The sequence below is a fragment of the Perca flavescens genome, chromosome 9 (assembly GCF_004354835.1).
Source record: "Perca flavescens isolate YP-PL-M2 chromosome 9, PFLA_1.0, whole genome shotgun sequence".
Taxonomy (NCBI): Eukaryota; Metazoa; Chordata; class Actinopteri; order Perciformes; family Percidae; genus Perca; species Perca flavescens.
The window spans coordinates 4,143,256-4,168,199 of record NC_041339.1 but is presented as its reverse complement, the minus strand read 5'-3'; the positions used below and the strand labels follow the sequence as shown (position 1 = coordinate 4,168,199).

Sequence of the window (24,944 nt, the reverse complement as noted above, 5' to 3'; positions counted from 1 at the left end):
ATTGAAGTCTCAAAACTGTAGCAGATGAAATGGGAACCGTCTGCATGACTGGATACAATCAAGGTTAAGTGGAGAAGTGTGTCTTTTTGTGAGTGGACTGACTCGTTAAGTTTCTTCTCACGTCCAGTTTCAGTGTTTTTTAGTCTACTGCTAGTATTTCTCTACACAGACCAGACCGGTGGGTTCAGGTTTAATAATCAAGGGCCTCTAAGTCATACAATGACGAGCAAGAGTTTCTGTCTATGAGCTCTATCAGCTCCCTGACACACCTCAGTACAAGCTCTGGTTGGCAATAAGACAGAACATCCTCTCCAACTGTCTAATGAAGGCTGTAGCCTGTAGTATATGTCATATTACAAATGCCTGCTTACAAATACTTTCGCATTCTTTGTAACAAACCTGGAATGTTGACCGACCTATTTTGTTTCCTTTTCCTCTATGGTTACCTTCAATATTCAAAAGCTACAGATAACACACAATACATCTATTGGAATATGACCTAGAGACCACATCTACTCACAATAACAACACACGCTGCTTTTCAAAGATTCTAAAATTGTTGTTTGAAAAAATAAATAGAAATCCCAGTGGAAATTAAATCGTTTTAAGAAAAGGAAACTCCAGCTACAACAATACTTTATGACAGTGACTCACGTTTCGCGCAGTGCCAGCCGGGCAACATTCCTGAAGGATGAAAAAGAAAAAAACTTCCAAGAGCTGTCGAGAGTCAATGCTCCGCTGGGGCCAGACCCGTTTAACGAGACAGACCGTTTTTTTTGTTTTTTTTATGATGAGTGTTAGTATTCCTACTCGACCTCATTCCTCCACCGAATCCATGTCCTGTGCGCATGGGACGCACCGAGTTGTTAGGGGTTTTGTTACTTTAATCGGACACATGAAGTGGAGCTGATGAAGAAACTCGCTGGAGTTATTAACTATCTTGACTAAGAAGGCTTTTGTCGTTTTGGTGGATAAATAAACACGCAATGGATCAGGTATGTTGACATTTCAATATCCTTTGTTTAACGATGATTTATTACATTATAACGATGCTATTTGCAATTATTATATATGTTTATATTGTCTTAACAGGTGTAAGTCTGCTTCTTGTCATAATTACATCATCTAAATCTTTAGTAAGCTGTGAGTGAGTTGGTTTCTGCACAGTGAATAGATATTGTCCGAGCCTCCTACCGGGTCAAAAAACCGGTAGTCCAATATAGCCTACTTGTGGTGTCCCGACAGCTTTGTAGGGCCAACATGCTGGACCCCACAAGTTTAAAGGGCTGTTTGAGGGTTAAGACTTGGTTGTAGGATTAGGGATAGAATTAGGTTATGGTTAGGGTGAGGGTTAACCCTTGTGTTGTTTAGGTCACCGGACCCGAAGGACAAAACAAGGGTTAATACAGCACCTTAGTGCTTGTTTGTACAGCATTTTGGTCTGCTTAAACTGTGTTTAAATGTGCTCTAGAAATAAACTTTAATTACTTACTTTACAAGAGACAGGGTTTAGAGAGCAATTCTCGACAAAGTAATCAAAAGTACATAACCCTTGTTTTGTCCTTTGAGTCACTGGGACCCGAAGGACAACACAAGGGTTAAGGTTAGGGTAAGGGGCTAGGGAATGCATTATGTCAATGACGGGTCCCCACAAAGATAGTGCCACAAACCTGTGTGTGTGTGTGTGTGTGTGTGTTGAAACTAATTCAATTCAGGCCACTCGCTACAGATCAGGTTTGCCTGCTGTCTTTCTGTGCAGAAAGAGTGATAGATATGCAAATGCAATAAAAACAAAACCGTCATTGTGCTGTGAAAGGGGAAACATTACCATGATTTTCTTCTTTATCTTATCTAAGCACCACACTCTTAGGTGACACATGTTTTTGTGCTCTCAGACAACATCAGGTGCACATATCATTTCTGTATTTTCCTCATATTGTACCTCAGCCTATTGCATTGTGTGATCCGTTCACCAGGAGGAAACAATGGACTTCAAGGCCCTGAGGGCCAGGTTCCAGGAGGAAGAACTCTTCCTGAAGCAACCCAAGACCAAACCTGCTACACTGGAGAAACCAAATTTTGTCCCACCTCCCCCCCAGAGCCCCCCACACTACCTCCCTGCTGGAGCGCGCACCTCCCTGCTCACCGCCATCAACCAGAACCTGGAAGCGCAGACAGCGGGGGCCCCCAGAGTGGTCTTCAAGGAGGACAAGAAGGAGAGCAAAAAGCCTCTCATTAACTCTAAGGGAAAAGACAAGAGTGAAGGGAAGCTGAAAAAATCGAAAGACAAGACAACAAAAGGAAACAAAGAGAAGCTTGAGGACTCTTCCGCAGATCAGAAGAAAGAGAAGAGGCTCCCACTGCTCCCCGGAGCACCTAAGGAGAGCACTGCAGAGCTGGTGCCAGCCACGCCTCCTCCCAAAGCCACGCCACAGAAGAAGAAGGGCTTCCTGGGTTTCAAGAGGTCATCAAAAAGAGATTCAGTGGTGCTCCCAGCAGAACCCTTCCTAGACACCCCCAGCTCAGACATTCCTGGACCTGCTCCACTTATCCCAGTACCTTCAGACTTTGGTGATGCACCACCAGGGGCTGAAATCGCCCAACCAAAGGCCCTTCAACCAAAGGCCCTTCTACCCAACATTCCCACCTTTCCTGACTCGAGCGCTGCAGTGGAAATTACCCCGCCCTCCACTATCCCAGCCTCTCTGGAATTCACCCCACCTCCTGCCTTTATTCCAGCTCCCAAAGTTCCAACCCCAGAGAGGAAGACTCCACTTGAATTACAAGCTCCCACCCTGGCTGTTTCCAGGCCTCCCAGCCAAAATGAAATCATTCCCGATCCACCCAGCGCTCCCCCGACCCCTCCGCCCAAGCGTGCCGTCTCGGTTTCTCCTCCGGCGGCCTCCACTCCCTCTCCCTCCCCTCCTGAGCCTGAGATTGCAGCTGAGGCTGGTATAGAGGCTGCAAACATAGCTGCGGTGGCGACGCCTCCTCCTCCAGTAACAGACCCTGCGTCCATTCCGCCGTCTCCCAAAGCTGAGCGTCCCATCTCGGCGCTCTCAGCCCTCTCCAGGGCGGAGGACATGGGCCCAGTGAAAAGGATGTCTGCGTGTGACCAGAGGATCTTCAACGCTCTGGAGAAGGCCCGCAGGAAGACCAGGTAAACAAAACCCAACTTTATCAATGCAGAGGCCCAGTTCTTCACCAAAAGTTGCAAAGCACTGTTTGAGCGACGGACGGATATGGCAGAATCTTTTAGTTGATTTGTAAAATTCAGTCGACCATTATTACAAAACATCTTATCATGCCTTCATCTGGTTTCAGCCCGCCGACAAACCCCTCCCCATCCTACTCCATCACCCCACCTCCCAAAGAGCTTCCCCCGAGTCCCATCGGCTCTCTCCCGGACCTCCCCGCCGTTGATTATAGAGGGAAGGCCCTCCCACCGAAACCAGTCAACGGCCTTGACCACGGTAAGTCTGGACCAATCACTGTGGAGTTCTTCTCCTCTCTGAGTCTTGTTTTTCTGTTGTACCTTTATCACTGTGATGTCTTTAGTAGCGATGCTGCGATGATGTATGAAGAGGAATCCGCTGACACTGTTCTTGATCATAAAAGTTTATTTACATCAAAGAATTCAGCATCAATTTACAAGCTTCTGCAGGAGCTCGGAGAGCGACAGCTTCCCAATTCTCAAAATGGTCACTCTGTCTTTCTTTGTTTGAAAACCGTATATATCTATAATTTTGTATCATAGATGGGGGTGGGAACAATAGTTTGACCAGTAGTATTGGCGCGTGTCCAACAAAGACCTCTCTGTTTTGGGGGCCCCATAAAGCTTAAGTACAAGTTATAGAATGTTCAGAATAAAATAAGATGTTAAGATACTACATCACTTTTGGATTTTCTCCTACTGTTTACCTGAACACGAAGGACACAGCAGCGTAGCTCATCATCAGGACGTCAGGTGCGTGCCGTGCAGCTGCGCAGTATCGTTTGTCAGTGTAGGGTTTCAGCTATACAGAGCATCTGGTATGTATAGAAGGGTTTATGCCGCAGGGTTGCCTTGGGTGTTTTGGAGAAGCAGCTTTAAAGACACGCACGCGCACACACACGCACACATGCACCGAGAACAATCCTAACATTCCTCTTTTGTGCCAGAAACAACTTTGCAGCAGGCAGGGCAGAGCTGCAGAGGTATGTCAGCTATGACAGCGAGGAGGGGCAGCGACACGAGCGTGTCCATCATTATGACAGCGAGCTGCTTTAGTGTCCGCCAAAGCGACATAAAGTGCACTTGATGAGAAGAAGGGAGTCTGCTGCTGTGTCCACAGCATGTTTACATTTTAAAGCCCCTCATGCTGTTAGTGTTTACCATTTCATTCAATCTGTTGTCACTTATCATAGTAAAGTAATAGACTCATATATTTATGACCACTCTCAGATTCTTTTAAAAACACATTGTGCAATACAAAGGATAAGGACAGGTAAATGTGTGTACAAGTTGGAACAGATATATTTTGCATTGGAATGAAGAAAAGTACTGTAATTTAACTACATTGCACCTTTCTAGAACAGTGTGTTTTACAAGTACTTTAGATTAAAATAAATACATTGAGTTAAAAGAAGTGCATTATTTATATAGCACATTTCAGCAACAAGGCAATTCAAAGTGCTTTACATAAAACATTAAAGAGCAGTTTGAGAATAATTCAAAAGATGAATGAAAGATAATATAAAAACAGCTAAAATAGAACTAGAGATTTTTAAAGTGAGGTCTGCTGTATGTTTCTTCATAAAGCTGTGTTCACTTGTAATTGCATTATCTCCGCTCTGCAGAGTTATAGCACAACAACTTCCACAGAGTGTTTGACTTGTTTGGTCTCCTCACAAATCAAATTCTTCCGCTCGGCTTTCTCTGGCCCTTCTCTCCACTGGTGTAGTCTACGTGATACGCAGGTATACGCGGTATCACCACTAAGAAATCTCCAGGATTTCCATGTACAGTACAGGCCAAAAGTTTGGACACACCTTCTCATTCAATGTGTGTCTTTATTTTCATGACTATTTACATTGTAGATTCTCACTGAAGGCATCAAAACTATGAATGAACACATATGGAATTATGTACTTAACAAAAAAGTGTGAAATAACTGAAAACATGTCTTATATTTTAGATTCTTCAAAGTAGCCACCCTTTGCTTTTTTTGATAACTCTGCAAACCCTTGGTGTTCTCTCAATGAGCTTCATGAGGTAGTCACCTGAAATGATTTTCACTTCACAGGTGTGCTTTGTCAGGGTTAATTAGTGGATTTTTTTCCCTTATTAATAATAAAGCAAAGGGTGGCTACTTTGAAGAATCTAAAATATAAGACATGTTTTCAGTTATTTCACACTTTTTTGTTAAGTACATAATTCCATATGTGTTCATTCATAGTTTTGATGCCTTCAGTGAGAATCTACAATGTAAATAGTCATGAAAATAAAAAGGAAACGCATTGAATGAGAAGGTGTGTCCAAACTTTTGACCTGTACTGTATACCCACTTAAAAATGTGCAAGGATACGCAACAACATATTTATGTGACAGAACTTTCACTTCAGATATTTGTATTCACAAATATGGGGTTGAGTAATGTGACAGCAAACTAAACTAACACTGCAGAACATGCAGAGAGACTTTTCTCATCTTTCATCAACCCGCTCCTCACTGAGCGCAGTGTGTAGTAGTGACCGGGCCCAAGGCTCCACCTACACTAACGCCAGTATCCTATCCTATCCACATTTAAGACAAATATAAGTAGCTTATTTTATTTTGTCCTCTTTGCTTTGGGGTCAACTTTTGTGATCCAGGCTAAGGTCCCTGATGTGAAACCCCCCTTACTGTTTTATATTCCATTATATTGTTGATATATTATATCCCCCCCCCCCCCAAAGGCCCATTCTGAGCCAGGAAAAAAAAAGTGGTACAGTATACCCACTACAATACATTAGACTACACCACTGCTCCTCTCCCTCTCTGTGTTTGGATACTTCCTTCAGCTGACGTGTCACTGTTTTTACCGCATTGGGTTCTAAGGGAATTGCATTGTGTTGCTGTAGTTGTTGAGCGCAAGAAAACAAAATCCGCAAATCCAAATCAACTGCGGTTGAGATGGCAATAAATGATTGAATCTTGAAATGGTAATCCTGAAATAAAGCTGTTTATAAAAGTCTTTGTAAAAACCAGAACATAATCTGACAACCTTGCCATAGATGGTATATTAAGATTCTAATCATTACAAACTCATATATATTTTTTATTTAATTATTTCTTTCGAGCATGTCAAAAAAAGAAGAAGAAGAAGACAGCTGTTGGAAACATATCCAACAAAATAAAAAAGGAGGGGAAAAAAGAGAAGGCGATAATGATATAATTTCATTGGCGAATTTCCTTAATTTGCATGCGTGAAAAGGAATAGGAATAAGTATAAACTTATTTAATCCCACCCCTTAATAATGAAATCATTATTTACAATAACTCAATACGATCATATAACTTGACATACTTATCCCACCCATAGATACAATATTACAGTTAAATACAGTACATTATTACACAGCTATATACATAGGACCTTAATTGTCTTGAAGACAGAAAAAGCATATACACGTTTGCATATACCCATACCATATATATATATATATATTAACATGATGTCATTCTTTGCAGTGTTGAAAGGAGTCACTGATGAGGGGTCCGAGGCTTTGCCAGAGCTGTTGGTGGTTCCACCTCCTCTCCCCAAGAAGGTCCTCCCGAGCCCTCCGTCTCTGGGTCCCGCTCCAGAGAAGCCAGTCAGACATCCCTCTGTCAGCCCGGGTGCATTCATCCCTCCTCCTCCTCTGGAAGATAATGGTGTGGTCACCGTTGTTACACCCACAGCTTTGTGAAAGCCAACTTAAACAGCCCCCCCTCGCCCACTAACATTGTTTTCCTATTGTTGCCCCATCCTCCTCTACAGAGATCCTTGATCCTCCTGAATTCTCAGAGACGGACACCACAGACGTCCCAGAGTTTGACGATGTGACCTCAGATGCCTATTCCCCAGAGCCGCGGGTGTCAGACTGGGGGAACACCGGTCCAGATACCGCGGACGGACAGAACCTGCCAGAGTTTGACAGTAACGGGCTAACTCCTCCAGGAGCCGAGGCCCATGCAGCACCAGTGTCTGGGGACGAATACCAAGATAACCCACTACCTGAATCCTCTTTCCCTCTCTCTCAGGAATCTCCACCACTGGCGGGGTAAGACACACGAGTAACATCTTCTCTCATCTCTCTCTCTCTCTCTCTCTCTCTCTCTCTCTCTCTCTCTCTCTCTCTCCGCTTTGGAATACACGTTCATGAGAACTTGGTTTTGATTCCTTGCCTCTAACTCACCCAGGCTCCAAGCTGAAGTCGGCAACGGTGTCTATGAGAGCACAAACAACCTCTATGAGGACATCACCTCGTCTGCCACCAAAAAGAAAGCAAAGGCTGACAGTGGCAAGAAACGAAAAGGACCGCCAAAGAGTGAGGCTTCTCTTCAGTTAAAGTGCTCATATTATGCTGTTTGGCTTTTTCCCTTTCCTTTATTGTGTTATATATCTTTTTTGTGCACGTTATAGGTTTACAAAGTGAAAAAGCCCAAAGTCCCCCTCAAAGGGACTTACCATCTCCAACAGAAAACACTGTTCACAAACTGCTCCAAACAGCTCTGTTGTAGTCCAGCCTTTACTTCAGAAACAAACGTGGTCACTTTGTAACACACGTTATAATGCTCGCCTAGCTGCTAGCATGGCACGCCCTCATACTCTGCTTCTGACTGGCTAGTAGTCCTTACCTAGCTACTGAGCATGTGCGACTCCCAACAAAGATGGAACAGAAGTGAGATGCCTCACTCTGTAGCTAAAACAGAGAGCTCAACACACAGGGTGAAAAGAGGAGCTGCAGCAATGTGCAGTACAACAAAAATATGGTGTTTTTTGAAAATTAAACCATGTAAACATAGTCTGGTACAACCTCTAAATACAATGAACCTGAAAATGAGCATCATATGAGCACTTTAACACATTAATAATGAGACATTACATCACATCAGTCATATCACATTGATAAGATATCAAATAAACACATTATGCCCATGTATCTGGCTGCATGAAGTGTGACATTAAACCCAAACTGAGCTTTCTGTATAGTGAGGCCCCAATTTGTTCCAGAGCAATGTGTAAAGAGATAATTTGGCCCTAAAGCTGAAAAGTTTATGGTTGCTTTTTGAAATATTTCAAATCTTTTGTGAAAACATACCTACACTAAATTGTTTTGGTGCTTGAAATGAGTTTTTGGATTCACAAAAGTAGCGTAATATATGAATAAAATAGCAAATAAATGTCAAAAATTAAATTGTGTAATATTGCTTTTTGTGTAGGCTGGTACGTCTTTTGTCCTCAGAGGGTTAACTCAATTCTCCACGTGTGAATATGGAGTTGAAGTATTGTATTTAAATGACAGACGGGCAGAGCACAATACCATTATCCATAAATAAATCATGTTTTCTTGTGTGATTCTATCTTAAAGATCATATCAAAACTACTGTAAAAAAAATGATATTGAATACTACTGTATAATGTTACCAGATGCTGTGAACATCACCTGTATTCTAATTATGCCCCTCTTTTACATGACTGTGTTTTTCACAGATCCATATGGCGAGGCACAACAGGAAACGGTAAGTAGCTTTGTGATAATTGAGTCACTTTTCTCACTCAAGTGTTGCTTTTCTGGAGTGAAATGAATCAAACCATATCTCTTTCTGTGTGTTCACAGAATGAAGAGAAAAGCAAGCTGGGCCGGTTCGGCAAGTAAGGCCTTCTTTTTATTGACCCAGTTCTCTTTTCATCTGCGTTATGCCCCAGACACTGAGAGAGTTTGGCCCGTCTTTGTGTCCCTCATAATCTCATCAGCCATTTAAACATGCAGCGAAGAGTCCCTTTCAAACACGACGATATTCCTAATTCTCTCCTCTGCAGGTCCGAAAAGAAAGACGGGCCGGATGAGAAAGAGCTGAAAAAGAAAGAGAAGCAGCGCCTGGAAAAGGAGAAGAAGGAGCTAAAGGAGAAACAAGAGCGGGAAAAGAAAGAGCAGAAAGAGAGGGAAAAGAAGGATAACGATATGAAGAAGAAATTCAAAGTGAGTGACGTTATTTTGACAGAAGGGAGGTTGGAAGGTTGAGCACGAGCACTGGGGCAGGGGGGAGGGGGGGTGTGTGGCACACAAACCTGTCTGGATTCATTCCTCCTGTGCATTCTCAAATGGAATCTGGAAACATTGTTTCATTGTTGCTGATTTTTTTCTCATTTCATTTATTTGTATAGCACAAGTAAACACAACAGAAGTTGACCACTGTGCTTCACATAACAAGAGTCAGGAAAGATAATAGAATAAAACATCCTTCAGTCCTTTAGTCCTCTTGACTTTAGACGCGAGCGTGGCTGGGACAGATTATAGTTGCTTGTGGACCGTAGACACCAACTAGGTCCATTCAGATTTAACAGTTCGGATAAGTAAGCTGGTGCAAGACCATTTAAGGATTTAAAAACAAACAGCAGTATTTTCATATCAACTCTGTAACACACCGACAGCCAGTTAAGAGACAATAAAATATGAGTGATATGTTCATGTTTGCGAAACCCAGTCAGGAATCTGGCAGCTGCATTTTGGACCATTTGAAGCCTTGTAATAGAGAACTGGGGCAGTCCTGCATATAAGGAATTACAATAATCCAGACGGGATAGAACGAAAGCATGGATCACTTTTTCAAGCTCGATTGGTGATAGGAAATGCTTAAATCTGGATAACAGCTTCAAATGATAAAAACTTGATTTCACCACTGTGTTTATGTGTTTATCTAGCTTTAAAGTGGAATCCAAAACCACTCCCAGACTCCTGACAGTAGGTTTAATATCACAGTACAGGTCTGCAGTATTAAAAGTATTTTTTCCATCTCCCAGAACAGGGCCAAACACAATAGCCTCGGTTTTTCTTGCGTTTAAATGTAAAACATTCAAGGACATCCAGGATTTTACGTCATTTAAACACGCAGATAGGGTTTCCAGGCCCTTTGTGTCAGTGCGCTTAAAAGGCAGATAGATTTGAGTATCATCTGCGTATAAGTGAAAAAGACACTCCGTGTTTCCTAAAGATTGATCCTAACGGTAGCATATTTGAAGAAAACAAAGTAGGAGCCAAAATGGAACCTTGTGGAACGCCATAGGTAAGTGGAGCTACGGACAAAACAGAATCTCCAATACCAACTAAAAAGGTTCTATTTGTAAGATAGGACTTAAACCAGTTAAGAGCATTTCCTCGGATGCCCACAAACTTTTCAAGGCATGAAAGTAAAATCCTTTTTCTGACAGAAGATCTAAAGACTATTCCTTATCCTGCGCTATACTATTACCATATTATTACTAAAGAACATGACTTTCTCCAGGATCCAGTGGGTCCTGCTTATGTTCAAAAACCTGACACCAACAAATAGATGTGTGTCTGCTCCACCCACCGAGCCAACGCTTTTTTATTCATGGCCAATAAACCTAATTTAAATGACATTATACCTAATTTTTGAGTTAAAAAAAAGAAATTATGATGACTAATAGTTAAGATCAGAGGATGTTGAGTGAATCACAGACTGGTTTATGTCAACGTTTAGTCAGGATACTGTTTTAAAAACATTTAAAAACGTTTTTCAAATGCTATGAAATTAAATAAAACACCCAAAATCCAATGGAAATAATCATTAATTTTACCTGTGAAGAATGCTGTATGGCTTCCATACAACAAGTTATTTTTTGGGCAATTTAGTTGTAAGAAACCCATATTTCTGATATAAAATAACTTTGAAAATGGGTCAAATTTGACCTGAGGACAACACAAGGGTTGAGTTTTTTAGCTGCCCGGCTTGCAGCTTTACTGTTCTGCTTCACTCTCACACAGCTTGTTTTTGGCTTGTTTTTGGCCACAGCAGGCAGCTGTTTTCAGCACACAAAAAAAAAAGCCCTAAAACAACCCACTGCACACTACCTGCTCAGCACCAAACTGCAGGCAGACACAGTTAGAGATACATTGGAGCATTTAGCAGCTAATGAGCCTGATATTTCCCTCAGGGGTTGGAGACAAAAAGAGTTCAAATGAGTGTGAATATATACAACAACAAAAAAACAGTTATTGCAGTTATAAATACTAACAGTATCAGTATATTGCAAACAATGTATTCCACACTGTAATAATAGGTTTATGCCATTAAGCGTGAAGCCCCTCAGGACAGACGTTTTTCACAGAAGACATTTTGACTTTGTAATTAGAAACGTTAACAGTGGCTCAGTAGTCCCAGGCCTAAGTGTCCCAGTCAGCTTTTCCAGTGAGAAAGCAGCCCTCATTAATGTCATTAACGACACCGGTGCTTCTCCTGCTTTGACATGTCAAAACGTGCTGTGAAAAAGGTCTATTTAAAGGTTTGTCATGTTTATCACCCTCTCTACAGCAAGTTTGTTATATGCGAGCCCTATTTGTTTGTGCGTATGTAGATGATGTGAATGTGTGGTGTTAACCTGCCACTGTATGTGTTAGATCACAGGACAGGAGCGGGCCATGTACCAGGCAAAAGCGACCGTGACGACCAAGGCACGTAAGAACGATCTGCCCCTCAACAGCGGAGACATCCTCAGCATCATCCGAACAACCAACTGTCCCAAAGGGAAATGGCTGGCCAAGGACAGCAGCAACAACTGTGAGTTTATAGAAAATATTATTGTTAGAAATGTTATAATAATGGTACATGAATTATCATGAACTCATGCATGACTTCATGCTTGAAAACGAATGAATTCATTCATATAGCACTTCATGAACTATCAGTAATGTACAAGACTAATAGTATATCATGCATGACTTAATGCAGAAACGATACATTAATTAATGCATCAATTAAGGTATTTGAATCATTGTGATTTCTGATTTTTTTAATGATGTTCATATCTTCTTAAAAAAAACTGACCAGTCACAGCAGTTTACATATATTCTGAAGAATTGTAGCGTTGTAATCAATGATATGATTAATGGTGGCATACAATTCAATTTAGTAGTGGTAGTAGAGTGGGTTGGCAAAATGGTACAGAGGTCACTACATTAACACAAAATACAGTATACTGCAGATGCATTTTATAGTTGCTTTATTCACAACAACATAAGGGACTTAAACAGTAGTCTCGCTTTGCCAGACCTTCCTCCACAGCGCTGAGGAGGAGGGTCTGGCTAGTCCACACAGCATTCCGGGATGGGAGAAAAACGTGCTCTGGTTTATTGGCATTTCTTTAAACCAATCACAATCGCCTTGGGCGTCGCTAAGCGCCGGACAGAGCCACGGTGCCTCTGCAAAATAGCCTCGGGAAGGAACTTGTTTTGGTGGAACAATGTACAAAGGTTGTTTTAGTCGTGCAACAGAAAACTCAGATTGGACAGATAGTCTAGCTAGCTGTCTGGATTTACTCTGCAGAGATCTGAGGAGCAGTAAACCATAGTCCTCACAAATCCACCAGAGTTTAAAATTCCAACACAAAGAAAGCGGAAGGTAACGGACATCCAGCCGAAAAGAGGGACATCTGGCGGAATTTCCGGCGGCACCGGAGCAATCCCCGAAGTGGAACGTCGTGGATATAGACTACTTAAATAGTAATGCCGGAGAGCAATTCTCACCCAAGAAGGATATTTATGAATTTTACTTTTTACTAACTTCTAAGTGTCTGAACACCAGAAATGTCTTGACATTTTTTTATTTGAGGGGGGTCACAAATATCTTATTTACCAATAACCAGGTCAGCACTTTATTTGAAGGGCCACAAACATGATGAAGTAATGAAGAAGTAATGGTTAGTTAATCATGATTACAACACTACAATTCAGTTTTTTTCGCCTGTCACTCTAACTACAGATTTACCTATGAAGAAGACATGAACATAATTAATAAATCAGAAAACATGATGAGTGAAATACCTTAACTGATGCATTCCTTAATGTGTTGTTGCTGCATTAAGTCACGCATTAGACACTATTAATCCTCGTACATTACTGTTTTTTAGTTCATGTCCTACACGTGTGTTCAAGTACTACATGAATGAATTCATGCTTTTTCATGCATGAAGCCACGCATGAATTCATGTCCCATTATTATAAAGTGTTACAGAAATGTGTTCACCTCAAGAGCTCTATTATTCTGTGTATTTTTGCACCTCCCTTTACACACATCTAACTGTATAAAAGTGTTGGCACAGAAAACTTGATGTGCTGCCGTCCTTGATTTGAAGATCGATTGATGGATCGCACCACTGACTCTGTGAGTGTGTTCCAGATGGATATATTGCAGTGGATCATGTGGAGCTGGACATCAAGGAGATGTTGGAGCTGGGAAAGAAGGCTGCAATCACTCGCAAGAGTGTTCTAGAGGAGGAGGTTACCAGCACGGGGAACAGGTATGTGTGCACAGTGGGTAACTTATACAGACAAAACAATGGAAACCCATCCTCACTGCAGTTAAAAAAAAGATGATTTATAGCTGTTTTTGTTTCCTTTTTTCAGGGCCTCAAACCACTATCCAATTTCAGCAGGAAGTTGTAAGTAGTTACCGGTTCTTATTCACGATAACAGTATATGTTGAACTTATTCTGCAGCAACTTATTCTGTTGATGTGTTCAGTCTCAGATGACAGTGAGGAGTGGACCGGTGACGATGACGACCCTATCTCGCCTACCTCTGAAACGGCAGACCCACTGGCTCCAATGTGAGTCCATGTTCACGGTTTCCACGGGGTCTTAAAAAAGTCTAAAAGAAAGTTTAAATTTTCAAAATCAAAATTTTAGGCCTCAAAAACTGTCACTGAAGTATTTTGTTCTAGGACTTAAATCGTTTTCAAAAGGTCTTAATTTTCCTACGTCAATGTAACGCTACCTCTAACGCTCATTGAAATGTTCCCACAGCGCTTTAGAATGCTGTAGTTCTTTCTGTCGCCAGTCCAAATATAATTTGCTGTATTACGACTACAAATGAGACCAACACGCACCTTATATTGCAGCCAATCTAGACACCGGTCCTTTAATGCCAATGAGGTACAGTACATTGTGGAATTGTTTCAGAAAATGTCTTAAAGTCTTAAAAAGTCTTAAATTTGACTTGGTGAAACATGTAGAAACGCTGATGTTAGCCTGAATCTACATGGCTGAATTGTAAACTACTTTTTGAGATAGGGACCTAACAGTAGCATCGAGACCAATGCCTTGTCTTTTTCCTCTGCAGGGGCCACACCAGGACACTCTCAATGCCAGACATGGGTAAGAAATTCCAAACCAGACTTTCTTAAGCAAATTGTACTGATAGCGCTTTGTTGTTAATACCTAACAATGACCCAACAGTGGCTTGTGACAGTAAGTTATACAGTGTGACACATGTATTAGTCATATTGTATCTCCCCCATGTGTTATCTTGATGGAAGTGTGTGGATACAAAAGAGAAGCGATACTACAAACATCTTGATTTTGTAGGTCAGATCATTTGATAGTTGTTAAATACATATGCAGTATCCATTTACCAGCGTTTATTTTCAGATGGTCTTTAAAAAGGCACTTATTCATGGGCAGTAGAACAGTTGTCACCATCGATGGTTCTGTCCCCGGGAGTTGGCAGCATTGTTGGTGACAAATGCATGCTGTAAATAAATAACATCTTAATTAGGATTATTGTTGTTAACACCTAATTTTCTGTCAGTAGGTCAGAAGTGGAAAAAATGATGTGTCACTCAGGCTACATCATTTTGTTTTTGCTTGTTAGCTGTTTAGTTTTGTTGATCAAAGCACCAAAAGGATTTCAGTCAGGAACACTCTGTTCGTAGATTGAACCATTTATTGCAACAAATGGAAATACAGTCATGCTTGGCGTGGTTGGCTCCTCTCTTGATAATGTTCCCTGGACCAAGCAGCATGCTAAGCTGAAACAGGGAGTGAAATGCAGAAACAGCAGCAGCAGCACTGAGTGAAGCAGTGTCAGCGTAGGAGGGATCAGTGAGGAGGGAGTCACATTTAAAAAAGACCGCCTTGATGTGAGAATGGCTGTGATTGGTGTGTGTCTGATAGGAATCATAATTCAATCAGCTGGCGTATGACTGTGTCCTGCATGAACTATCGCTAAGCTTAATAAAGTGTCCATGCGTGTCACTGTGTAGAACTGAGTTTGCTTGCTCTCCAATAGGACTAAATCAGGGTTTTTTCCAACTGTGACGTGTGCTTGCCCAGCTGAAGGGGCAACGCTGAGGAAGATAACTCTTTAAAAACAACAGGAAGTTAGTAATTGTAGTTTTTCCCGGCTGATTATCAGCACAGTCGCCAGTTGGAGCAGCAGCAGCGGCTGTGACACACAGCTCATGGAGGCAATTATTAGTGGGAATGCTGTTCGACAGCATTCCAACTATTGTTATCCTGTTCTTTATTTTTCTTATTCCGTACGTTTTTTGGCTCTGCGTAACTTCTGCATACTTTCACCTATTTAAACCATTCAACGTTTCAAATGTTCAGCTCTTTCAGCTAATGATGGGACTTCTTCAACTTTTTTTCTACTATTTATACTTTTTAAAATTTTAAGCGTTTTAACACTTTTTTTTAACATTGAAGTGAATGAGAGCAGGCTTCAAAGCCTTCAAATCCTCTTCTGCTTCAACATGTATCTCCTCCTACATTCTTCCACCTACAGACGTGATTCAAACTTTAAACTGTTCACAAAATGTTCAGCTATCCGGGGTCTACCTTTCAGGTTGATATCTTTTACAGTTTTTGTGAAAAAGCTGTTTAAGTTTAATGATTATTTCAGGAAATTTTATCGATTAAACTAAAATTGTGTATTGCGCTGCTTAGAGTGGTGATGTCATCGCTCAGAGGGTGAAGCTTCAAAAAAATAATCTTTGTCTCTTCTCCAAAAACTGCTCTCACGCCCACAATATCTACTTGTCATACACAATTTATACATCAAAACGTAGGTATTTTTGTCTAGTTTCGAAAAATATGCTCAGTTATGTGATACGTCTCATACTTTTGGCTCAGCAAGCTTCCAAATGATGAGAATAACAAAATTTGCCTCCATCCGCTCCAATGATAAAAGAGGTCCATCTTTTCCAGCGAAGAGCAGAACGAACCACTTTTTTAAATCACTGATATGCCCACATTTTTATGTTTATCCATATAAATTTTATACCGATATGTTCACAAAGGCCGTGTGTCTCTAACGGTCAAGTTGCTGTTTCAATAGCATGTACTGTTGTGGATTTATTAAGTCTTGTTTGAAGAGTTCTCCCACACTGTCTCTCACTAATCAGGTGTGGGGATTAATGATCAAAGAGAGGCTTTATAAGTACTGAAGGAACATTGTTTGTCTGTTCTGAAGATAGTGCAGTGGTTATGGCACATAGCTAGGGTGTGGGGGGCACAGGTTCAAATCCCACTGTGGCGCATCAATCATGTTCCTAGCAAAGGTATTATTTGACTTTTTCAACTACTCTCACTACTTCAACTTATACTCTCACTACTTCAACTTATTTTTACGGTTTTAAGCTATTCATCCAGTTTAGCTTTAGCAATTCAGCTATTCATGTTTTATTTTGCAAACACACACATGCACACACGCAAGCACACACGCAAACACATATACACACACAGACATCAAAGGGAGGCTTTATAAGTACTCAAGGAACATTGTTTACCTGTCCTGACTATAGCACAGTGGTCATGGTGCGTGGCTGGGGTGTGGACGGACTGGGTTCTAATCCCACTGTGGCACATTAACCAATGTGTCCTTGGCCAGGATGGCAATTGACTTCTTCAACTTATTCTTATGGATTTAAGCTATTCATCCAGTTCAGCTTTAGCTATTCATGTTTTATTTTGCAAACACAATCACACACACACACACACACACACAGACCCACACTCAAAGACAGACAAAGTCACACACACACACACACAGACACACACACACACACACAAAGACACAGACACACACACACATACACACAAACACACACACACAAACACACAGACTCACACTCAAACACAGACACACACACAGACAGACACACAGACCCACACACACACACACACACACACACACACACACACACACACACACACACACACACACACACACACACACACACACACACACACACACAGACACACAGACACACACATAGCCACATACACACACACACAACACACACACACACACACACACACACACACACACACACACAGACTCACACTCAAACACAGACACAGACACACACACACGGAAACACACACACACACAGACACACACACACACACTGATGACACTTCAAAGAGATCTCATCACAGACATCAAAGCAAGTTTATAAACAAACCCTTTCACAGACAGTCCACTTGAATGGACCTTTATCACAGCAGACATGTTGACTTGTCATAGTAGGAAAAGCTCAGCTGACAATGATAACCTTAACGATGGCTCAGTTCCATCAAGTGTTCCAGTAAGATATTTCAGTGAGTCAGCATGCACAATACCAGGACCTCTCCTAAGTGGAATGCATCCATCATTAATGGTTTAATACCAGGGTCTCTCTTAAGTGGAATGCAGCCATCAGTAATGGTTTTGAATACATGTGCTTTTCCTGCTATGACATGTTAACATCTCTGCCGTGAAAAAGTCTATACAGCTCTCTGCATTTTTATCTGTTTCTCACAGTATTTGTCATCTTCTCTCCTCTTCTGTCCTTTTATCCTCTCATCTCCCGTCTCTCCTTCTCACTTTCCTCTATTTCCACTTATTTCGGCCCCATTCTTTTCACGCAATATATTTCACATCTCATCTCAGCTAGATTGATGCTTTTTCGTTCTATGCAGTGTATAATGAAAATATTTCTTCTTTCAGCCTTTTCAACTTTCATCTTTAACAGTATTACAGTATTAATTTGTTTCATATTTCTGCATATGTGAGTCATTATCAGTTAGAAAATCTACTCAGACCTCACAGTGTTCTACATATTTTGTCATTATTCAACCTTTAAAGCAAACAGTTCAGTTTAGCATAAACCTTTAACTTTTTAATGAAATTCATACTTATTAAAACAATTTCCGCTTTTTCAACTATTTTCACTACTTCAACTTCTTCTTACGAATTTAAGCTATTCAACCAGTTTAGCTTTAGCAATTCAGCTATTCAGCATTCCCACACATTTTCTGCAGGAAATGCATTTTCTAGTTGTACTTTAAAACCTACTTCTTCTCATCATAACTCAGTCAAATCTGAACCCCCCCAGATATGATATGCAAATGTTTAGATTCAGTGTGACTTAACACTGATGTCCATCGCAGAAATAAAAACATCCATAAATCTCCTCGGAAAATCACACCAGACCTTATCTGAGAATCATCTTGTTTTTAAATTCTTTTCAGTGTCAGAGTCATCCAGGGACAGCTGTCTGTGTGTGTGTCCATGGTTACATTGCAATCAGGAAATGCTAATCGATAATTTGGCTAAAAATAAATAAATAACACAACGAAAAAACAAGTTGCAGCCCCTACTGAATTAATTGACTCCATGGTATCATTTTACTTCCTGTTTACTTCCACCCAGAACATTACTGGAGCTGTAATACCAAAACTTTAGAGCATGGTTATTTATGACAAAATCCATTAATATAAGCTTTTTTTTATTTTTACTGCACTATTAGACTTAGAAAACTTGAATGTCCCCGAGAGACAATTTGTTGTACAGTACAGGCATATTGACACATAATCCACAACACAAACATTGAACCAGACATCTTACCTAACACATTAATAAATAAAATACAATAAAAGGAGTATATTGCACAATGGCATGAATAAATAAAATAAAACTACTGCACATTATCCTACTTCACATCTATTCCCCCAGTCATACCCATCCCTACACCTTATTTAATTGGGTTATTGCCATAGGAATGAATGAGTTTTTTGCTCGGTTGGTTCTGACGTTAGGGTATCTATATCTACGACCAGAAGGGAGCGGCTTGAACTCCACTGAAAGTGGATGGGTTGTATCCATACAGACCTGGTCTGCCTTCTGTGCCAGTCTGGTCAGATATAAACATTTTACTGAGGGCGTAAATGAACTGACCAACTGGATGGTTTTTCCAGTAGCACCACATCATACCATAGTCAAAGCTACTGGAATCTCGATACTTTCTAGTTCATCATTCTAGTTCAGCATCATCCAAAGACTTCCTGACCTCTCAGCCCTAAATGCTGACTCTAAATGCTGACTCACATCCTCACTAGATGAGCAGGTTGTTTGTGTAAACAGGAAGGAAGTTAACTATTCAAGTGTGTAACGGCAAGTCCAAGGTTTGGTGACTTCAGTAACAACACCTGTGTGAATACGGTATAATTAACAATGTTGGTGTGTGTTTTGAGTGAAAGTTAATTATTATTAAATTATTAATCTGTCTCAATTATTTATTTTCTTAGGAAACAAAAACCTTAGTGTAAACCACCAGCACAGTCAAAGTGACCTCGCAGATGGCCCCCTTGTCCAGTGAGTTCACCTGTTTCAAACACACACACACACACACACACACACACACACACACACACACACACACACACACACACACACACACACGGACATATTACAGTACATGTGTATTTGTCTTTTTTAATCAGAGCAAGACATGAAGCACTTCAGAAGTTGACCACGTTTTTCCATTCACCTAAACCTGTTGAGCCAGCTGCCAGGTAGGCATGATGCGCGCGCACACACACACACACACACACACACACACACACACACACACACACACAAAAATGGGTTTTAATTTTTGCTTTTCCTTCAATTTTACAGCAGCACTGAACCAGAGACAAGTAAGTCATGCCTGCAAAATCCCTGATCCTAAAATATAGAAAAAGTCTTGTATCATTCCATTTCATAAAATGTGAATACTTAAACATATAATGTAATTATCTGCCGCTAGGGGTCTCTCAATCGAAACCATGGATGTAAACAGGGACTTTTGATGACGTCATAAAGTTACGTAGGATCGTGGGTATAGGCGCCGATTTATCTTTCCTTATTTAGTTTTCCTCCGTGGGTGCTCACCTTGTATATATGTCAATGGTGCTCACGGACAGACGCCCTTTTAAAAAAATAAAAAAGTCAAAAAATGTTTAATTTCAGAACCTTAGGAAATGGACAGTGGCCGACACGAACACACACGACTATTAACTCGATAATAAACCCGTAAAATAGGTTCTCTTTCAACTCAGGACAGCGCCACTTCTCACAAATACAGATAGCATTGGATATGAGAAGTTTAACTGATACATAACCGCAAAGTTAATGTATTAAAGTTTTATTTAAGTTATGTTTAGTAACGTTTATTCATGTCATGTCATTCTAATGAAATAGCTGCAGTGTTTCCCACATAATTACTGTGATTCTATTTGTGGTGGTAGCCGACCGGTTAGCGAGCGAGCAAGCTAACAAGGCAGCTAACACAGCTAATACGCCTTGCCACTGGGAGACCTATCTACTTAGCCGGTGTGGTGGGCGTCATCGCAAGGGTGTGCCGGAGACGTCTTGATGTTAGCTGTCGCGGCTCGATTTTGGCCAGATGTGGCTTGTTATTGTATTGTTATGGTCTGCTCATCGACGTATTATCTTTCTGTTAGTGCCGTTGGCACCTGGCGCTGGAGTTTGTGCTGGCCGGGTTCGTGTTGCTGTAGTCGCTGACTGGGGGCTAGCTAGCTGTGGCTGTGTCCCCGGGGCTGTTGTCCGCTCTCATCCCGACTGTTAGCGCCCGGGAGTGAGGCAGAAGGACTGGAGTGCGTTAGCCGGCTAACTTAACATTAGATTAGTCGACTCATACAGCTAAAGTTATGTAGCGAATTAAATCGTGGGTTAGCCCAGCACTGTTAGCCGTGGTCAAAACAGTAATTCTAAAAATAACCTATGAGCGTGTTGAACGTTGTTGTAACCTTAAACATACCTTAGGTACGGTTTCACTACCAAGCATTAGCAAGAGCCACTTGTCAACATAGCACATTGTAGTGAGCTGAATCGATATGGAAATGTCATATCAATAAATTAGGTCTCCACTGTAGTACTGTTTGGCAGAGTGGCAGAAACAAATGCTGTATTACTGTTACTGAGTATAATTCTTTGACATTGTATTTACAATTACTCGTTGATGATCTTGCGCTTCCCGTGTTTTGACGGCAACTAGAGGGGGTCAAAGGATATATGACGCCATTGACAGGCGACCAAACGACACGCTCCGTGTCATTGGATGAAAATGACCGATTTCTCTGGGTTTGGACATTGTTGGAAATATTTGGGATAAAGAACACAACTTAAAAATATTTATAACGAAGCTATAGTCATTTTCAGACATTTTTTTTTTTTTACTGCAGAATGTTACATATTATATCTTTAATAGTATTTGTTCAATCATTGAAAAAAAACATGTATCTAGACATCCCAGCATTTGATGTTTGATGAATGGATTTTTGAAACTTGATGCCAACATACTTTGTTTCCATCTCAGGCCCTGTGCTAGTAAAGGAGAATGCAGTTTCCTTGTGAGTAGGGTTATAAAACACACACACACACACACACACACACACACACACACACACACACACACACACACACACACACACACACACACACACACACACAGACCCAGACACGCAGAACCTGTGCAAGTTTCCTACCTTTTTGCCTGGAATAGGTAGCTGAGCATGAAATGAGCGGGTGTTTTATTGTTTTTGGGTTTGATTCCCTGTCATGTGCTTTTCACATTTCTCAATGGTGTCATATTCATGGTCAAAACGAGGTCACCCTCCTTTGTCCCTGCTGGTTGAGTTATTTTCCAATGTGTTCCTCCACAGGTCTGAAGCTAGTTCAACACAGGAAATGGATTTTGATCAAACTGATATGCCCATTTTACCCCCTCCTGACCTGTATGCTTGACTTGACTGCTGAGAAATTATCATAAAACAAGGTAAGGATGAATCACTTTGACTCTCTTTTATCTGCATCACTGTACACTTTGCATGCTGACATGGTTTTTTTTGTTTGTTTTTCACATCAGGACAAAAAGCAGCCAGGCAGAGGAAACAGGATTTGCCTGCTGTTGTTATTTCTTCACACAGTGACCCGTGTCAGTCGCCAAATACTGTGACAGTCACTTCATCTTCACAACTATGACCTTATTTACCTGGGGACTGCATTTATGGATCAGTACGGTGACGTAGAAGAGCAAGATAAGGAGATTTTTTTTTTTTTTTAAGCACTCGCTGTGAAACCAGAGAGGGACAGTTTGCCCGGTGGCTCTGACTGACTTTGAAACTGCTGATCCCAGGAAAGAACTTACAAACTGTCGTAGAAACACACACACCCTGGAGGCTCTTGTAGGGAAAATTACACACTCCGTGTGTGAATACCAGAAATCGTTTTTTGGTGGTGGAAATAAGGGGAGGACAATGGAAAATCTTGAGAATCTGAGAAAATGTCTCAGCTTGAGACACCATCCTGAGAAAATACACAGCGGACACAGGCAGTGAAAATCAGGGGGAATTGTTCACTAATACACTTAATGGTACACTATACACTCGTTACCAGTTTACAGTGTATTGCGAACAGAAATATAGCTGACAAACTGACAGATGAACAAAGACTTCATAGACTTTTAGGTCAGTTCATCAGCAATAATTAAAAATATGTGTGTGGCCAGCTCTACGCCACAGATGATGTGATCTATTTTCATTAATTTCATACTGCATACATTTTAGGACTCTGATTACCATTCAACATTTACTTGATATTGGTAATTTTTATTCCAACTGTTTGGGTTACTGGGTTTACCCTCATTATTTAGTTAAAGATCATTACAGATTATGGAACTGCTTATGTAACTACTTGCGTCATAGTACTGTATTTAAATGCTGACATATTAGGTATAGTTATGATCTTTAATGGCGTACCAATAAACAACATGGAGCTTGATCTAAAATGTACAATTTTAAGAATTCTGAAACCAGATGCTAAGAGTTGGTCACAGTTGAACATTGTGGAGGGAAGCACCATCCATGAACTTTATTTTCTTTCTTTTATTTGGCAGGTGTCACTTTTACGTCCCTTCTTTTTTCTACGAATTTCCTCCAGCTGATGAATAAGTGTTACAGAAAGTTAAAGTAGTGTAATGATCACCTGAGGTCATTTTCAATGTAAAATATTGTTGTTGACATCTGAGGGTGCTTTTTTGTCTGGATAGAAAAAGACAAACCCAATCCTCTGTGATGGGTGTCTGTGTGTGCATTGACAAAAGTCTTTAGGACAAAAAAAAGTTTTTAAGTTTTGTTTATTGTTTTTCAATAAATACTCATTAAAGTGCAAATCATAACAGCAATATCATGCAGTGCATAACGAGAGAGTTCCAAACCCCAATCAGACAGAGACAGGGAGAGACAGTTAAAACACACCTTGTCACATTCTCACACACACACACACACACACACACACACACAGAAAAACACCCTTATACACATTCTTTCACAATGACCAGTGTGTGCCCACACACATATGACATACACTGGGGTATTTAAGGTTACACTAATCACAAGAACCCCACCACAGAGAAACCGAGAGCACAGCCTTGCTGTTGAGATACTCGCTTTGGTACGACACGGTATTTGACTCCCCCCGGCATGTGTTTCCCAGCCCTGAACACAGATTGGAGTTTACATGACTAACATGCCACTGGTAGTTGCATACAGTTGTAATGGTACAGTACTACAGCTGACAGTAAATACTGGTTATATCGGGAGTTTTTAAATACGACCCACGACCCCTCCAAGAAAGTGCACTTCGTTGATCGATATTTTTTGATGTGGTTGTCGCGAGCAGCAGAATCAGGAATGGATGCATATTGTGGGCCAGATGTGATCCTGATGTGACCAAATGAGCTCACTATGCAGAGAGAGGACAAGTCCTTTCAGACACACAGCTATAGAGTGTAATGTAGAGCTTCGACTGAGAACATAGCTGTGTGTGCAGTGGCATGTGTTCTGCAGCAGGGAGAAGTTTCTTATTCAGTGGCGTATGTGACGTCACAACACACAGGAAAGAGAATACACGTATAAAGGGTTTTCAGCAGAGTAACAAAGAATGTGGCTTCCACCGTTTCAACCAAAAGCCTTCAAAATGCTCTCGTAAGGCAAAAATGACTGACTACATTTCAGACTTGACGCAGACGAGAATGATTCAGAACAAGTAGAGTTAACAAACTCTAATCTCCGTCTACATACAATTATTGTAGGTCCATCAAAGCACTCGGTTAACAACACTTACTAGTTGAAGAATCGTAGTCTAGACTGATGTGTGTGAACCTCCAACGTGACCAAATTCTCCCCTTTATTCTGAAATGTCTCTCTCATTACTCGTGTTTTTTAAAATTTCATGTCGCTTTTCACGACAGTTTGTGAAAATAACTGATCAATAAAATGTAACAAATACAATATTCAATATGTTAAATATTGGCCATTTTTGTTTGCGACGCCAGTCTAAAGCAGAGCACGTACTACTCCAACTGCTGTGCTTAAATGAGAACAGTAGACGGTCCGGTGCTCTCCAACAAAAACAGACAGGAGGATTCATCTAAGCAGCACCAAAAAATATTGCATGACAACAGCGATACACAACCCCGCTAAGGTATGATCTGACGAAACAATGCAGAACATTTATAAAAAAAAGTAGAAACGCCCACAGTCATCAAAAACATAGGGGCAGAAACAAGTTACAGGTACAGTAAAGCTAGT

The 24,944-nt window shown here is 40.9% G+C and overlaps 1 protein-coding gene across 1 annotated transcript; it reads left to right on the top strand.

The window, feature by feature from the left end:
• The first annotated feature begins 666 nt into the window (after window positions 1-666).
• On the top strand, window positions 667-23,133 carry LOC114561546 (proline-rich protein 36). The gene is made up of 20 exons (XM_028587603.1): window positions 667-995; window positions 1,977-3,160; window positions 3,325-3,473; window positions 6,713-6,895; window positions 7,002-7,284; window positions 7,424-7,551; window positions 8,718-8,746; window positions 8,845-8,879; window positions 9,048-9,207; window positions 11,647-11,806; window positions 13,424-13,544; window positions 13,651-13,685; window positions 13,768-13,852; window positions 14,365-14,399; window positions 19,596-19,662; window positions 19,791-19,862; window positions 19,969-19,988; window positions 21,671-21,704; window positions 22,017-22,129; window positions 22,220-23,133. Exons 1-19 carry the CDS (start codon window positions 987-989, stop codon window positions 22,096-22,098), a joined length of 2,871 nt encoding a protein of 956 aa, XP_028443404.1. The 5' UTR covers window positions 667-986; the 3' UTR covers window positions 22,099-22,129; window positions 22,220-23,133.
• The last annotated feature ends 1,811 nt before the right edge of the window (window positions 23,134-24,944 follow it).

What these genes read in the sequence shown, in the direction of transcription:
- LOC114561546 (XM_028587603.1), top strand. An exon ending in GCGAGGCACAACAGGAAACG is followed by an intron (nt 8,747 to 8,844) that starts GTAAGTAGCTTT and finishes GTGTGTTCACAG; the next exon opens with AATGAAGAGAAAAGCAAGCT. An exon ending in AAGGAGAATGCAGTTTCCTT is followed by an intron (nt 21,705 to 22,016) that starts GTGAGTAGGGTT and finishes GTTCCTCCACAG; the next exon opens with GTCTGAAGCTAGTTCAACAC.